Genomic DNA, 18,096 nt, shown 5'->3' on the forward strand with positions numbered 1-18,096 from the left:
TTTTAACTGAATGAACTGAGTGCGGCCTGAAAGGTATGAATGAAACCAGTTAAGAGGTGTGTTTGTGATGCCAAGAGAGGAAAGTCTGTCCAGAAGGATGGTGTGGGAAACTGTGTCGAAGGCCGCAGTCAGATCAAGCAGAAGGAGAATGGATAGTGAACCAGAGTCAGCAGCAAGGAGGAGGTCATTAGTGACTTTAAGGAGTGCTGTTTCAGTGCTATGGAAGGGACGGAAACCAGATTGAAATTGTTCATATAAATTATTGCAGGATAGATGGGTGTGAAGTTGAGCAGCAACTGTTTTTTCAAGAATTTTGGAAATTTAATGCTAAAATTATAACTATTCGAGATAGAATCCATCACCTCTTGCCCGCGCAACTCTCTACTCTGATTTCTTTAAGCCATCAACATGCCTGCTAGACCCCATCCCAACTAGGCTATTTAAGGAAGCTTTACCCTTATTAGACAATTCTTTATTAGATATAATCAATGCATCTTTATTAACAGGCTATGTACCACAGTCCTTTAAAGTAGCTGTCATTAAACCTCTTCTAAAGAAGCCCACTCTCAATTCTGAGATTTTAGATTTTATGTATCTATGAAACCGGATGAAACTGATCGGCTATCTAGACTTCAAACATGTCTTAAGGACGTAAAAGCCTGGATGAGCGGTAATTTCTTGATGATGAATTCAGACAAAACTGAAGTTATTGCTCTTGGCCCTAAACCCCTCAGAAATTCCCTTTCTAAGGATGTAATTTCTCTAGATGGCATTACCCTGGCCTCTAGCACATCTGTAAAGAACCTCTGAGTTTTATTTGATCAAGATTTATCTGTTGCCTCCCATATAAAACAAACTTCAAGGACTGCTTTCTTTCACTTGCGTAACATCGCAAAAATTAGACATACCCTATCCCAGACAGATGCTGAAAAATAACTACATGCATTTGTCACCTTTAGGAACCAGAGCCTTCAGCTACCATGCTCCTCTCTTATGGAACCATCTTCCAGTTTCGGTTAGGGAGGCAGACACAGTTTCCACTTTTAAGTTTATAATTAGGGCTGGCTTAGGTTGCCCAGACCAGCCCATAGTTAGGCTGACATAGATTAAACCTGCCAGTAGACTTTCTATAGGGGTCAGAGAGCAGTGGGACTAACACTGCTCTCTGACCCTTATATTCAAGCCATAATAGCTGATTAGTGACCCTAGTTTCCCTCATCCCTCATCATCCTCTGCAGCTCTTCCTGAGGTTTCTTCCTTTTTTTTCCCCCTGTTGCAGGGGTTGTTTTTAGGGAGTTTTTCCTTGGGTGATGTGAGGGTCTAAGGGCAGAGGGATGTCGTACACTGTAAAGCCCTCTGAGGCAAACCATTGTTTTGTGATAATGGGCTCTAAAAATAAAATTGACTTGACTTGACTTGACTTGACTTGACTTGACTTGACTTGACAAAAGTAACGCTTCACAGTAATATATTAGGTTTTAGCAGTAATGAGTAATTTAACACATTACAGACAGGATTTAGAAGAAGAAGGTAGAAGGTATTTATTTGTCATTTTTTAAACAAAGTTCAAACAAAGTTTAAAAAATGAAATTACATTTATTCTTAATCCTGCTACATCTTTGGAGTTGAAGGATGATGAGTCTTGAGTCCTTTTGGCTGCCAATAAGGTCTGCCCATCGAGTACAACAGCCTGATCCTGGATGTTCGGGGTTAACCATATCACATTCGCATGGCTTAGAGCAGTCTCAGATGTCCTGTTGCTGAGTCCACTTTATTCTCCTGCAACTGAACATTAGCCAGAAGAAGGGTTGGTAGAGGAGCAGCTCTCGATCCAAGTCGGGTAAGCCTTACCCTGATAATGGCTCTCCTCCCTCTCTTCGTCTTTAGGTTTTAAATGGCTGCTCGTCATATGCCGTTGGTGGAGAGTTGGTCAGCTGCATTCAGTTCAAACCCCACACAACTTTTCCCAATGTTGATAAGTGCTTCTCTATCATAGAAAAGTCGTGCTTCAGCAGAAGGGGCCATGGATTCGAGAAAATAGAAAAATATAGCAAAAAAGTAGTAGGATTTGAGGAGCTACTGGGTGCTGCATCTACCGCCATTGTGGTATTAACTGGTATCAATTAGGGCAACATTATTACATTTACAATGTCATATACAGTGTTAGCACCTTTGATAACATGTTTATTGGTTTCATTTTTCATTTATCCACACTGCTCTAATTTGACCAGTGCGCCACCAGAAAAAGATATCCCCCAAGGGTTTGTGTGTCTCATCATGTCATTTTAGGCCACATTATAGAAGGGTGCCAGTGATCAGCACCTGTGGGAGATGTGTTACTGTGCATTATCATATTCAATGTGATTACATTCACATACCTACAACATCTGCAGCGTGTCCCTCTCTGCTTTTATGTGTAAAGTCTGCTTGAAAGCAGTGGGAATTAGGAGATAGGCTCCGGTGTGTTTTTTGCTCATCCAGTGATTGGCACATCTGGATGATGCTGTCAAAAGTCCATTAGCATTTTGGATGTTTTTCCATTCACATCCCCTAAAATGGCGGCTAACACCGACTGTCACCTTCTTTTACACAACTCTCTCTAGCTGACAGGCACATTGGAAACCGGCAGCTGGATCTATCAGCTCTGCTGTATTAATTTGCACCCCCTCATAGTGACTGATCCCCATGCCAATCTGTTTGGTGTACTAACCTCAGCGTTTGTTGTACAGATGATCCATGTCATACTTTATCTGATTTCGATCCTTTGCCTAACTGTCCATCCCTGTGTTCAAGGCTTTTTGCTCATATAAGGAGGTAAAAAGGCTTTTTGATTGTAAAGTTCTGTATCATCACACAGCTAATAAGATGAGAGGATGACTTACATCACAAAGCAATAACCTGTGAATACATGATAACCCTAACCCCAACCTTAGACCTGAACATTGGAGGTGAGCCTTCATTATTCTGTATAATAATAATAATAATAATGATAATAATAATAATAATAATAATAATAATAATAATATTATCGCCCACTACTGGGTTTGTACATTAATGAACTGCAGTAAATTTGAGCCTATGTCATTTGGTGAAAGTAACACAAAAGTAGTGTTAAGCATTACTATTCAGAGAGAGTAATATTTAAGTGTAACCTATTATTCAATAGTAACTAGTAATATGTAAAATATTACATTTTAAAAGTAACTTGCCCAACATTGTCCACCATGCAAAACAGTTTGCACTAGCTTTTGTGCAGAGCAACAGTGAACTGCCTCACTTTGTCTTTTGCAGTAATTCAGGTTTGTGTAACACATCTACATCTTCACCACCAGAAATAAGAAAGCAAGTTTAATGACCCGTGGGAAAAAAAAATGGAAAAATCATGTAATTAGACAAAATTGTGAGGTTGCATAAATTCAAAGTGTATGGTTGAATTTGTGGTAAGTGTTGCATTATCTCTGTATCTTAGAGGAGCTGATATTTGTTTTCCGCCTGCATTGACTAATAAACCTTTCCCTGCTGCTCTGCAATGTAATCAGATCAGATTGGTTGAAGTATAACTGATTCACTTTGCTTTTTTTCCAACATAATTTTAATTAACTCTTTGGTTTTGGGGAGGACATCAAGTAATTCTAATTTAAATGTCTGATTTGCAAGTGAAGGCACAAGTCACTTCAAGTCAAAGCGGAGCAAAGTGTTTTGGATTTTGTGTAGGGAAGTTTTTGTCATCAAATTCATGAGCATAAATGAAATCATGCACACACATCTACAGCCCTGCAAACAGCTAATCACACCAGCAATGTATGAGTCTGAGTTGGAGTCATGGATGCATGAGTATGCAAGTGTTAATTGGTTATATACAAGTAATGTTTCAAAACCACATCTTTAAGCAAGTAATGCCAGGTGTGTGTGTGTGTATGTGTGTGTGTCCGTGCTTTTTTGCGTTTGTGTGTGTGTCAGAGAGAGAGAGATTGGGAAACACTGAAATTTATACAGAAGAACACTCAGACCTAATAGGGAGCAGCATGAGCAGCACCAATTTGCTACAATTGAAGAGTCTATTGACTCAAATAATTTCTGGAAAAAATGGCACTCTTTTAACAAACCACACAAAGAAGAAATGGCTATTCAAAATGGTGAAATATGGAAAAAACATTTAGTACTATAACACTTGATTCAGCCCAAAATAATCTCCTCAACAAATTGCAAATTTTAGAATCAGTTGTTAAAGACAACCAGAACTCTTTAGAACTCTTTAAAATACCAAATTACTGAGAAGGAGCTACTGTCTAATAATCCATGCACTACAGCCAAAGAAGGCCAGTGGTCCTGATGGTATCTTAAATGAAATGCTGAAATTTAGCAACTGTAAGCTCAAACTGCCATATTAAAACTATTTAACCTTGGAATTGAAAGGAATTATAACATCAATCTTAAAAATGGAAAACAGTTACCGAGGCATATGTATGAGCAGCAACTTGAAGTTATTGTGACTGATCAGAAACTGAGAAAGACATTGACTATGTTCAGACTCAGTGGTCACAGCTTAGCTATAAAGAGCAGCAGACAGAGGCAGACCTGGCTGTCTAGTGAAGACAGGCTGTGTCAGCTCTGTCCACAGAGAGAGGTGGAGACAGAGACACATTTCCACATATCCTGCTTCACTGTAGCACATATGATGATAGAAGAACAAAGTTCTTTACACAAATTAAATGTAAATACCAAGATTTTGATGCTCTCACTGACCAGACAAAAATACAGTATCTACTGGGGGAAAACAGTGTCTGTGTCATATAAGCAGCAATGTTGGTGCATGTTGCAGTCTACAGGACAACCTGAAAAACAACCTGACATGACATTTATACTTCATTTCTCCTGCACGTCTCACTTTTTGTTTTAATTTTTTTTTGTTACATCTATATACAATAAACAAACCACACACACACACACACACACACACACACACACACACACACACAGACACACACACAAAACAAAATGTTCATTTGAATATCCGTATCGATTTTTTTAATTTTTTTTTCTTTTATTTATTTATTTCATCTGTTTGTATCTGATTGCAGTGTGGTAGTTAGCACTGACGCCTCACAGCAAGGGGGTCCCCGGTTCAAATACGGGTTGGGGCACTTCTGTGCGGAGTTTGCATGTTCTCCCTGTGTCTGCGACCGTTCTCTCAGGGGTCTCCGGCTTTCTGCCATAGTCCAAGGACATGCATGTCAGGTGGCTGTAAATTGCCATAGGTGTGCATGTGAGTGTGACTGGTTGTCTGTCTAAATGTGTCAGCCCTGCGATAGTCTGGCGACCTGTCCAGGGTGTACCCCGCCTCTCGCCCATTGACAGCTGGGATAGGCTCCGGCCCCCCCGCGACCCTCACGAGGACAAGAGGTTACGGAGAATGAATGAATGAATAAATAATTGTATCTGAGGCTTTGGCAATATTGTTTTACAAACATTCATGCCATTAAAGCAAACTGAATTGAATTGAATTGAATTGAATTGAGAGAGAGAGAGAGAGAGAGAAAGAGCATCATACATGTCCTTCATGTACATATGAAGTTGGAGTCTATCAGACATCAAGCATGGCGCTTCATTGAGCCAAAGGGGGATAAACTTCATACCGGAAACACAAGAGAGGTAGAGAGAGAAAAGCAGGTGGATGATGCAGAGAGATAGATGGAGGGATGGAGGGGGAGAGGGATGGATAGTATGATTTTAACTGATAGGAGAAATCATTTACCAGAGCATTTGTTGACAAGGATCTGGGGACATCTCAGTGTGTCAGCGCCTCAGTCACTTTGATGGATGATGGAAGTTCGCTGACTTTAACTCTCTCTCTCTCTCTCCCTCTCTCTCTCTCTCTCTCTCTCTCTATCTGCCTCTGGCTCTCTCTAACTCTCTTTTCCCCTTAGCTTTTATTCCTGCTCACTCTTTTCTGCTTAAACCCCAGCATAGCAAAAGCAGTCTCCAGCTTAATGTGTGAGCATGACTGCATGTGTGTGTGTGCATATATGTGTGTTAGCAGACGTAAGGGGAGATGTATCACACATCATCTCATGATTTAGGCATATTAAAACAAAAGCTCGAGGAAAAGAACTTTCCCTGCAGCTCCCACTTCACACACTCAGCTGCCATTATTTAACTTGTCTTTGTTCATGGCTTGCTGGTGGTATTTGTGTTAGAGTATGTTTTTGTCTCCAGTGTGTGTATTGACTAGGTGGTGCCATATGTCAGCTCAGGTCCTTATTGATGCTGTGAGACAGGGGGGCCAATTGATGAGGCTTCTTGTTTTAGTGAACCAAGACTTTCCCCCAGGAGCAGTTTTACCCTGCATATACTTTGAGCTTAACAATAAGAGAAATTAGGCTGACACCAAAGTATAACAGTGGCATAGAGAGTCGTGCTGCATACATGGAACATCTGAGATTTGTCCAAGAAGTAAGATAATGTCTACAATATAACCTTGTGATTCACTCCAATTGCCAAGATTGTATTAATGGTATTTGAAAAACAAAAGCAAACAGGGTGAAATCATTGTCTTGTCATTAGGGTGCCTGCACTGCGTAGCAGTTTAAGGAACCTATTACTATTCGGCGCAACACAAACCCCAAAGTGCCTACACTGCGAAGCGTATACTAGCGTATACTACTACCCCCAGACTGTCCCACTGCATCACAAGTGGCCCCAGTGAAAGAAATTGAGCCAATTTTCTCATGTTTTCAAGGGTTTAACAAGGAAGAAATAAAACATTCTCAACTACAGGTCCACTGACTAGCTTTATCCAAGGTTTTCAACAAGTATTAATTTATCACAGATATACTGAATCCACATATGCGTTGGCCAATAAGTTAAAAAAAAATTGCAACACAAATTCCAAAGGCATATTTTAGATATTTAAAGTTCAATCTTGATTTGAAGGAGAAAAAAAAACCACATGGTGATTTTAGTGTCCTGAAGCTAATGATCGAATCATTCAATTTTCCTCAAAAAGCTCAAAAAACTGCTACTAAACGGACCTTGTGGTGAGTCTTCTTTGTCAACTGGTTTTTTTTTCCAAAATCAAGAATGGATGAGAGGTTCTTAAAAGTGGTCAGGAAAAAAATTTTAAAAATCAGTGAAAACTGAGCAAATAAAGTAGTCAGCCATCGCTATCTGTTATTCGTCACATTTATTCTTCTAATTCTTAAGCTTTGCTGCAGGACATACAAAAAATATATCAAAACATGCGGCTCTATCGGGAACTGTGTGCTATGACTTTTCGAAGACTTTTGCCAAGCGGTTTTCCCGAAAATCCTCCAAAACTGCCCTAAATTTTTCCATTGAAATTAGTGGAGAGCCTCAAGAAATCAACATAAAAAGAATTCAAGTTCATGACTCTTTGAGGCTATACAACATTGCCATACATTCACATAGAGAAATGATTCAAACGGCTCACCAGGTTGTGGTCTGTGTTCACATCAATGGAAATTTTGATAACTTTTACATTTTTTCTGAATTCGCAGTAAATGTATCGTGATGTTTTTCAGATGTTTTGAGATTTTACAAAGGTTTCTTATGGGCAGAACTCTCATCACAGATCAAAGCCACTCTGTCGGTAGACTGTGGAGGAGCTGAAAAATAATCTCAAAATTTTCCGAACATATGTAGCTACTCCCACAGCTAGCTGTGAATGTACACAATTTGTACATCACAATGTAGGAAAACTGGTGGTCGGATTAACACAGGTTTGAAAGTCGAAAAGCCAACATAGCTGGCTCATGCGACCTCAAAAAGAAGGGAGAGCCAAAGAATTCCCCAACTTTTCTTTACACTGTGATTTGGGATATGTAGCAGATATTTTTGAGGTTGAGAAGTTCTGACTAGATATAGTCGGCCTCACCTCGACGCACAGTGTGGGCTCCAGAACCAGTCTTCTCGAGAGGGGTTGGACTCTCTTCCACTCTGGAGTTGCCACTGGTGAGAGGCGCCAGGCAGGTGTGGCAATACTTACTGCCCCCCGGCTCAGTCCCAATACGTTGGAGTTTACCCCGGTGAATGAGAGGGTAGCCTCCCTCCGCCTTCGGGTTGGGGGACAGATCCTGACTGTTGTTTGTGCCTATGGTCCTTAGAGGGGGTGCTGGAGAGTGCTCCTTGTGGGGACTCCCTCGTTCTGCTGGGGGACTTCAACGCTCACGTTGGCAACGACAGTGAGACCTGGAGGGGCGTGATTGGGAGGAATGGCCCCCCCGATCTGAACCCGAGTGGTGTTTTGTTATTGGACTTCTGTGCTTGCCACAGATTGTCCATAACAAACACCATGTTCAAGCATAAGGGTGTCCATATGCGCACTTGGCATCAGGACACCCTAGGCCGCAGTTCGATGATCGACTTTGTAGTCGTATCAAGTAATCGGTAAGGGGTGCCATCAAGCTGAAGAAGGAGTCCTATCGGGCCTTCTTGGCCTGTGGGACTCCGGAAGCAGCAGACAGGTTCCGACAGGCCAAGCGGAATGCAGCGGCGGCGGTCACCGAGGCCAAAACCCGAGCGTGGGAGGAGTTTGGTGAGGCCATGGAAAACGACTTCCGGACGGCTTCGAAGAGGTTCTGGACCACCATCCGGCGTCTCAGGAGGGGGAAGCAGTGCTCTGTCAACACTGTGTATGTTGGGGACGGAGCGCTGCTGACCTCAACTCGGGACATTGTGGATCAGTGGAAGGAATACTTCGAAGACCTCCTCAATCCCACCGATGGGCTCCTCTCTCTGGGGCTGAGGTTGCCAAGGTGGTCAAAAAGCTCCTCGGTGGCAGGGCCCCAGGGGTGGACAAGGTCTGCCTGGAGTTCCTCAAGGCCCTGGATGTTGTGGAGCTGTCGTGGCTGACACGACTCTGCAACATTGCGTGGACATCGGGGGCAGTGCCCTTGGACTGGCAGACTAGGGTAGTGGTCCCTCTTTTTAAGAAGGGGGACCGGAGGGTGTGTTCCAACTACAGGGGGATCACACTCCTCAGCCTCCCTGGTAAGGTCTATTCGGGAGAGGAGGGTCCGCCGGATAGTCGAACCCCGGATTCAGGAGGAGTAATGCAGTTTTCGCCACGGTTGTGGAACTGTGGACCAACTCTGGACCCTTGGCAGGGTCCTTGAGGGTGCATGGGAGTTTGCCCAACCAGTCCACATGTGCTTTGTGGATTTGGAGAAGGCATTCGACCATGTCCCTCGGGGAGTCCTGTGGGGGGTTCTCCGGGAATATGGGGTTTCAGACCCCCTAATATGGGCTGTCCGTTCCCTGTATGACCGGTGCCAGAGCTTGGTCCGCATTGCCGGCAGTAAGTCAAATTAATTTCCAGTGAGGGTTGGACTCCGCCAGGGCTGCCCTTTGTCACCGATTCTGTTCATAACTTTTATGGACAGAATTTCTAGGCCCAGAGAGGGTGTTGAGGGGGTCCGGTTTGGTGACCTCAGGATTGGGTCTCTGCTCTTTGCAGATGATGTGGTCCTGTTGGCTTCATCGGGCCGTGACCTTCAGCTCTCACTGGATTCACAGCCGAGTGTGAAGCGGCCGGAAAAGGGTGGAGTGCCCCCTCCGGATTGGGGACGAAGTCTTGCCCCAAATGGAGGACTTTAAGTACCTCGGGGTCTTGTTCATGAGTGAGGGAAGGATGGAGCTGGGGTGCAGTATCTGCAGTAATGTGGACTCTGCATCTGTTGTGGTGAAGAGGGAGCTGAGCCGAAAGGCAAAGCTCTCGATTTATCGGTCGATCTTCGTTCCTACCCTCACCTATGGTCATGAGCTTTGGGTAGTGACCGAAAGAACAAGATTGCTGGTACAAGTGGCCGAAATGAGTTTCCTCGTTAGGGTGGCTGGGCTCTCCATTAGAGATAGGGTGAGAAGCATCCGAGAGGAGCTCGAAGTAGAGCCACTGGTCCTCCGTGTTGAGAAGAGCCAGATGAGGTGGCTCGGACTCTAATTAGGATGCCTCCAGGACGCCTCCCTGGTGAGGTGTTCAGAGCACGTCCCACCGATAGGAGGCCCCAGGGAAGACCCAGGACACGCTGGAGAGACTATATCTCACAGCTGGCCTGGGAATGCCTTGGGGTCCCCCGGGAAGAGCTAGACAAAGTGGCCAGGGAGAGGGAAGTCTGGGCTTCCCTGCTTAGGCTGCTGTCCCCGCGACCCGACCCTGGATAAGCGGAAGAAAATGGATGAATGGATGGATGCCTCCTTTGAGCTGACCTTAGAGGAGAGGGGGGAGAGGGAGTGCCATCCTGGTGTGTGCGTGACTTTTCCAATACAAAGATGCCAGCTAGTGATGCCTGGTCCACTTGTCCACTAGTAATTAATGGTTAACTGACCCTTTATATTGACATCATATGCCCTTGTGGACCCACATGTGGAGAGTGCCCTTAATTGACCCTTGTGGCCAATTGAAGATGCCAGTTAGTAATCCATGGTCCACTTGTGGGCCCCCGAAGCAGGGGCCACATGTGGACCATTGATTGTGGACCCATCCTTCAGAGGGCCCACAAGTGAACCTGATTGGCCCTTGTGACCCCTGAGCTGGAGGGGGCCCTTAATTGGCCCTTGTGGCCATCTAAACATGCCAGGTAGCAATAAATGGTTCACTTGTGGCCCCTCAGGTGGAGGGGCCCTTAATTGTGGGCCATTGTGGCCTATTAAAGATATCACATACTGATTAATGGCCATTAATTGGCTCTTGTGACTTGTGGCCCTGAGTGAAAGTGTGGCCACCTCCCTCCTGCTCCTCACATACATTAGTGGCCCCTCAGCGGCAGACACCCTTCAAAATTTCTGCTGAAATTTACTAATTGTTTCTGCTGTTAGCTGACTTTAACAAACAGGAGAAGGTACAGACTGTTGGAGACAGCCAGCCTATTTCTTATTACCAACTCGTAAAATAATGCCACTTTGTCAGTGCTTTTTGTGCACGTGTGTGACACAAAAAAGGTACCTTTTGCATGTGCTGGATGGTGTCAGCTGATAACTAAGCAGCACAGAACTAGTTGAAGTGTTATGATGCATGGATGGCTGGATGGCATCTGTCACGACCATATGATAGATGCACACACGGCATCACTTGAGAATGCAGCTGGAAGGAACCTGTTGCATGCAACTTGCTCATTTCCTTTTTCTATTTTTTTTAAAAGAAATCACACAATTTGCTCAGTGTTCAAAAGTTTAAATTCTTCTAAAATGTGTCTGTCTGAAAGCAGCACATGAAAAGTGATGTTGCACCGAGTTTCAAAGGTACCAGCAACACTTTATACACCACAATTACTGCACCATGAAGCTATAGCAATTTATAAGAGGTGATTCAGAAGATCATGCAAGTTTGAACAGCCTGAGCTAAAATAAAGAACATTAAAAACAAAATAATCACGGACAGAAATTGCCACTAAATCTTGAAAAGAGCTGTCAAGTGTAAATCTGTGTGTGTGTGTGTGTGTGTGTGTGTGTTTGTACTGGGAGAGCAGAGTGTTCATTTCAGCTGTTAGGACATCACAGAGCGTTTAAAAAAGCATTACTGGTATTCAAATCTAACAAGCACAACAAAGTCCCGTTTCATTATTGATGACTTGACTCGTTTGCTGCTGGAGATTTATATTTTTTTTCATTTGTATGTGAAGTGAGCCTAAGTAAACCCTTAATTGAGCATAACACTTCTCTGCCTGGGGAGGCGACGATGACTCTCTGCCAGGAACGATGTAGCTACAGTCAGTGAGCCATCGGCAAACTACTTTGTTATGCTCCCCGCCATCAATCTCCATGCAGAAGAATAGCCAACTTCAATAGCACTATTGGAAACAGATAAGGTCAGAGCCTCATTGCAGTTCAAAAAGTTGCTGTGATTGATTTTTAAATTTTTTAAACCATTTTCCAAAAAGATTTTGAGCAGTGCAGAAGAAACCTGGGTGCTTATATGTCAGATAGATTCATCATCATTGGTTTGAGGAAATGATTATCTGACAGGTATGTAAATGAAGAGGAGAGCCTGGACCAGGGTGCAAGAACATGATACTCACCTTAACAGGGAGGAGTAGAATCAGAATAACTAAAGCAAGTGAGGAGGAACCAGAGAAAAGTGGAGATGCGAAGAAAATTGTCTTTTTATTAGAAACATGGATTTTAAAACAGAGGTTGTCATGAAAAGAGTATCAGTTAATTGATCTCTCTCATCTCGATATAATTGGTATCCCTGTCCTTTGGAATATGTGTTTGTTTTTGCCTGTGCTGTTTGAGTGTTTGTGTGTAAGTTTTGGGTGAACATCTTTCCACCAAGTAATTGTAGCGTGGGTGAGGTTGTGTATGTCATGATCAAACATTCTTCTGTTCTACAAAAGCCAACATTTTTCTCTTGCCATGTACAAAGGAGACACTCTCAGTCTCTGCAAAAAACCATGTTGTATTTTTATTTGATTTGATTTCTCTTTTGCAATTTATTAAAGTCTTGTCACTGCCAGGAGTTTCTGAACAAACCATGGCTGTTTTCCTTACTCAGTAAATTACACTGATTCACTGAATAACTTGTGTTCCAGTTTTATCGCTGAACTCCAACTGTGGTAATCTGTGGGAGAAAACAGGACAGCGGAGCTGCTTCGCTATGAATAAAAAATAATCGTGTAAATGTTCACCTAAGTACATTTTACTAAATCATGGCTGTATCCTGTATTGTTTTATTGCACAAAAAAAGCTTTGAGGTTAGTGTTTGAACACGATTTTCTGTCAAATTATATCACTGGTCTGTAAAAGTACATGTAACCAAAGTAAAAATGTAAACATTGTGCAAGTTTTAGTGTTAACCAGATTATCTTGCGCCCTCACAAAAAAAAAAAAAAAAACATTAAATCACCATAAAGACAAGAGACATACAAAGCATGGCATATTTGACCCTTTTGGATTAAAAAAAAAAAAAAAAAAAAAAACCACTATTAAATGATGTACAAAAATCAACAAAACTTGATTGATTGATTGAAATGTTTATTTCAAATATGCAATGAACAAAGCAATAAAAAAAATGTTTTTAAAACAAGGACAAGAAGAAAAAAAAAGCACGAAAGCATGGTGACGCGAAATGAAAAGAAACAAAGCAAAGGCATATGCATATTCGAAAGGGAGTGGAAGAACTGTAACTTATTTGCACCCAGCCCTTCTCCATAAATAAATTAATAACAGCAACAAGCTCCCTTGCTGGTCTATACCTATCTGTAACCTAATGTCTAATATTTATTTTTAAATAATTTAATTTCTGACATCATATGTTAAACAAATAAATGCGTAAGTATATACATATGTTACATACATATGTATATACATATGCTAACACATGTACATGCATTCACGCATACACATACACATACAGTACAATACCACAAAAAAGAAAAGAAGAAAAATAACAAAATAAGCAGCAGCCCCGATAACACCTGGTGATTTCCCACGCCTCCCTCACCCCTGTACCTCTTGAATATCAAGTCTTTAAACCTCATTTTAAACTGTTTCATATTTGGACATTGCCTGAACTCCACAGTACACCCGTCCTAACCCGCAAACTGATAAACAAAAACTGTTCCCAGTCGTTTATTTAATTAAATTAATTTGAAGACAAAAATAACTGGTCAAAATGAGAAGCTTTTTCATGGATTAGTAATAAAAAAAAGAGTCTGAGTTCCAACAAGTGCTGCTTTGTGGTAAGAAGCAGTGTGTGACCACCCTGCTGGCTTTGGAGAGACCGTCTCATTACGTCCTCTGCCTCCTCCTCCTGGGGCGACTGAGGCTCAGAGGTAGAGCAGATCATCATCTAATTGGAAGGTCAGCAGATTGATCCCCGGCTCCTCCGGGCAACATGTCGAAGTATCCTTGGGCAAGATACTGAAACCCAAATTGCTCTTGATGCCACGTCATCGGAGTGTGAGTGTGTAAGAATGATTACTGAGTAGCAGGTGGCATCTTGTACGAAACACTCCCCACCAGTGTGTGAATGTGTGTGTGAATGGGTGAATGTGACAATGTAGTGTGAAAGCGCTTTGAGTGGTCAATAAGACTAGAAAAGCGCTATACAAGTACAGTCCATTTACCATTTAACTTCCTCTCGCCTCCTTCTTCCTATCTTGTCCTGGCACTCCTCCAGTCTGTCTCATACCCACATAAAAAATCTCTGTCAGACTTAACTGCCAATCATACCAAGGTGTAGGGCCAGATGGGGCAGCTGGTGGGAGGTGGCTGTGGCTCAGCTGAGTAGCAGGTAGCACCTTGTATGGTAGCCTTGGCCAGCAGTATGTAAATGTTTATGTTCTCATGCATTTCATGCGCACTCAAAAGGTGCCAAACTTACGCCAAAAGCACTGTCAAAGTCGTGGTATTATTCAGAATGAAAACAGACTTATAAAGCTGCACATAGCCCTGTTTGTTTTCTAAATCTCAATCACTGTGGAGCTGGGCACACGTGCACAGTGTAGGAAGGAATGCTCCTGGACATCATGTTTTGCCTCACTAAAGAAAAAAAGAAGTTCCAAACTGTTCCAAACTCATCTGTTTTTATTTGCTGTCAGCAGGATTGTCATATTTCAGAAACATACAAAAGTTGTCAGACTCAATCACTAAGATATCAGACCTTATTAACCTGATTGTTTTTCCTTTCTTCTGTCCTATCTCTATCTCTATCTCTATCTCTATCTTGATCTCTATCTCTATCCATCCATTTAGGGTAACCAAGAGGCCCCAGCTCCCCCTGAAGCCATGGCCCAACCCTTCCCACCGGCCCAGTACGCCCCTCCACCACAGAATGGGATCCCAGCTGAGTACGCCACACCACACACCCACCCACCTGCAGACTACACAGGACCAAGCACGGTGGCTGAGCACGCCCTGTCATTGTACACGCCAACACATACACAGAGCGAACAGCCAGGAAACGACAGCAACACCCCCGTCCTCACAGCCAACACAGTAACGGTGAGCTCACACTTTATACGTCCATCATGTATTCTGCTATATTTTCATTCTATAAAAAGTAGACATTATTGAGGGTTAAAAAAGTTACACCCCCACCCCCCACCCCCCTCGCTATAGGATCCATTGTAAATCCATATCTGCTGCCATATCTGTCCATATCTGGGTCATAGTCACTGCCCAAGCTAAACCCCCTAACAGTAAGACCAGCCTGGCACATTTCAGGCTGCTGGAAATCTGTCCAAAAAGGAGGAGGACCAGTCACATCTGCTAGAGCAAATAAAACATGAGCCACAGATTCATCCAGTTCCAAGGCAAGAAATCTATAAGCAGTAATAAAAACACAGTATCAACATGATACAAATACAACTGCCTACAAACCTAACAACCAGGCACTGCCAGCTCGTGGCACTACACTTCAAAAAGGGAAAATTATATTAATTAATCCTGTCTCAATTCTGGAGGTTACTACTAAGTTTTTGATTTGTGAACAGTTATGTTACATGTGGTAATATTAATTGAACTGAAATTTAATTTAATTTCTGATGTCACAAGGGCTTAAAAGTCTGTGGAGAACTGTGTAGGTATCCAGCTAATCTTTGCCTCCCAGGGCACTGAATATGACACTGGCTCTTTGCCGCTGCAGAATTCAGTGTGGCCTTTCACAGACTGTATTTGAATGGTACATTTAAGGGACATACAAATACTTACTGTACATCAATAAGTCAAACTCAAAAACTTTAAGGAAATCTTTAGTTTATTTGTTCAAAAACCTGGGTCTGTAACAGATTATCGCCATGGGATGAAAACAGAGTGATGGGTGAAATTTGCTTTTAGAATGCAACGAGATGCAGACAGTGAAATCAAATTCAAACCACAAGCTTATGATTTAACTTGTGTATTTTAGCCACCAACACTCCTGGTGTGTTATTCCTCTTCGAAAGTTTAAAGGTTTGGAGACAGTTAGTTGAGTAGAGTTGGGCCGATTTCTGATGTATTTGGTCTGGTCTGGTATAAGACCTTAAATCAGTTTCATTAATGCAAACCTGACCTGACATTTGTCATTATGTCACAGTATGGCAATTTTAAAGGTGCCCCTCCATAGTGCTAAATCCAACTCAGATTTTACATTAATGTTTCATTTTCCTTTACAGTTGAGGAGACATGGCAGAGTTAGTCTATTAAAAAGAATAAAACTGCACCTATAAGGCACAATTTTGGATTTGAAGCTGACCAAAAAAGCTGTCCTTACTGGCTGCAGATGCTTCTTGTGAGCTGAACTTTTGTTGGATGCTGTGTTTGTGTATCTGATGCTCACTTTGAAAGTGCTGCAGTGGATGAGGTCCGGCTAATTCCTTAAGATGAAATGAGAAATTGTTTATTTGAAACTAACTTTTTTTTTCGACAAAAACCTAAACATAGTGTCAGCTGTCTGGAGGGAGATTGCAGGAAAGCTGAAAGTTTCTGCTGAGGTAAAGGACCATCACGAAAAACAAGCTAAACTAATGTTACTTGTAGTTTGACTATATTATATGTAATTTCCAGTAAATATCATGATATAAATGTGTGTTTTCCACTTTTAAAAGTAACATTACAAATGTAGGACGATAACGAGAAGTCCATTCACACATCGTTTTAGTGTTTAAGTCGCCAGTCTGATCCTCAAGATCAGACTGGCGACTTGCACAGCTGATAGCTATGGGTTTTGTTTACATGAAATAACAAGAGTGCATATTTAATGTATTCAGTGTGAACAGAGAGCTCCAGTGTTGTGCTGTGCTACCTGATAGTTAGACAGTTGCTTTCTGCGAAGATGCGGTGTCATTATGTTCCACTCTGTATTGACTGCTGAATCATGTGCGACACCTAGAAAAATTGGCTGTCTGGCTTAATATCCATCCGTTTTTTTACACTGGCCCAACACTGTAGTTGAGATTTTGTATGGGTCGACGGCAGGGGGGAGACATAAAAGAAACTGAAAGTGAAATTTCTCTCAATGATTCCGGGACTGTCTTTCTGAAGTCCATTTGACACCATCCCTCACACAACAATGAAACTTAAAACTTGAAAAGTAAAATGTACTCCATAGTTTGTTCCAAACAAAAGTTTTAAAATATAAGAAAATGCATAGATAAGTAATTGAGATCCAAGAAATATACAGAATGAGAAGAGAAAATAGTTAAAATTACTTTCACTTTAAGATCAAGCATGTGTGCAAATGCATACCTAAGCCATACATTCCCTCACATACACACACTGCAGGGACAGAAGCGACTTGTCACTGACAAATGAGCCAAATCTTCAGCTGCATTTCAGCACATAAGTGCAAACATACATACATACATGGGCAATGCTAAGGATGGGACACTGTTCCAGCACTTGTCTCTAGTTGAGGAGCCTTCAAGCTGTCAGGGCCAATAAGAATGGAGCACACTGGGAGGATATGGGAGTGTATAGACAGTGAAGGCAGAGTGGGGGAGTCCAGCGAGAGGAGAAGTCGTGGTACAGTCAGCATTCCTGGGAGTGTTTTACAGTCACTGCAGAGAGTTTGTCACAGGATGTAACTGTTACTGTCAAGACACATAGTTACTGCAAGATAAAGGAAAAAGACACCATACACACACTCACTGTGGCCTAACAGACGCTTACTACATTTACAAAAGAATATACTATCACACTAATATATCAGGTTGATGCTGTTGTTACTAAAAAAGTATTATTATTATTATTATTATTATTATTATTATCGGTGTTGCCACTGCCCTCAGTGGAAAGACCCTTCCCTTAAATTCTCCTTATTGGCCAGTTATTTAAATTTTATTCTCTCCACAGGAGGAAAGTGGTATATCAGTTGAGTTATTTATTTATTTATTTATTTTACATTTCCAAAACAGTTGCAGATTTTACATGTAATTATATATATCTTTAATGCAACCAAAATACCAAAGCATATTTCTTGTATGTGAAACCTACTTGCCAATAGATCAGACTATGACATTATGCATGTGATGGGCTTGACTGATTCTGTCCAGCTGTGTTCTCAAGTGACGCCCCCCGTGCACTTTGCATATGGATGTGCCCGGTGCCTTCTGGCTGTCTGCCAGTGTATCATGACAAAGCCATTTTCATTTTCAAGTTGGA

General features: G+C 42.1%; 1 protein-coding gene across 1 annotated transcript in view; it reads left to right on the forward strand.

Annotated features, from left to right (window-relative positions):
• Positions 1-18,096, forward strand: part of LOC121958428 (RNA binding protein fox-1 homolog 3-like) — a 518,131-nt gene that overhangs the window by 377,536 nt on the left and 122,499 nt on the right. The window contains exon 3 of the mRNA XM_042507330.1: positions 14,710-14,958. Within this exon, the coding sequence (XP_042363264.1) occupies positions 14,710-14,958 (249 nt within the window). The remainder of the gene's footprint in view (positions 1-14,709; positions 14,959-18,096) is intronic.

The sequence above is a fragment of the Plectropomus leopardus genome, chromosome 19, assembly GCF_008729295.1.
Source record: "Plectropomus leopardus isolate mb chromosome 19, YSFRI_Pleo_2.0, whole genome shotgun sequence".
Taxonomy (NCBI): domain Eukaryota; kingdom Metazoa; phylum Chordata; class Actinopteri; order Perciformes; family Serranidae; genus Plectropomus; species Plectropomus leopardus.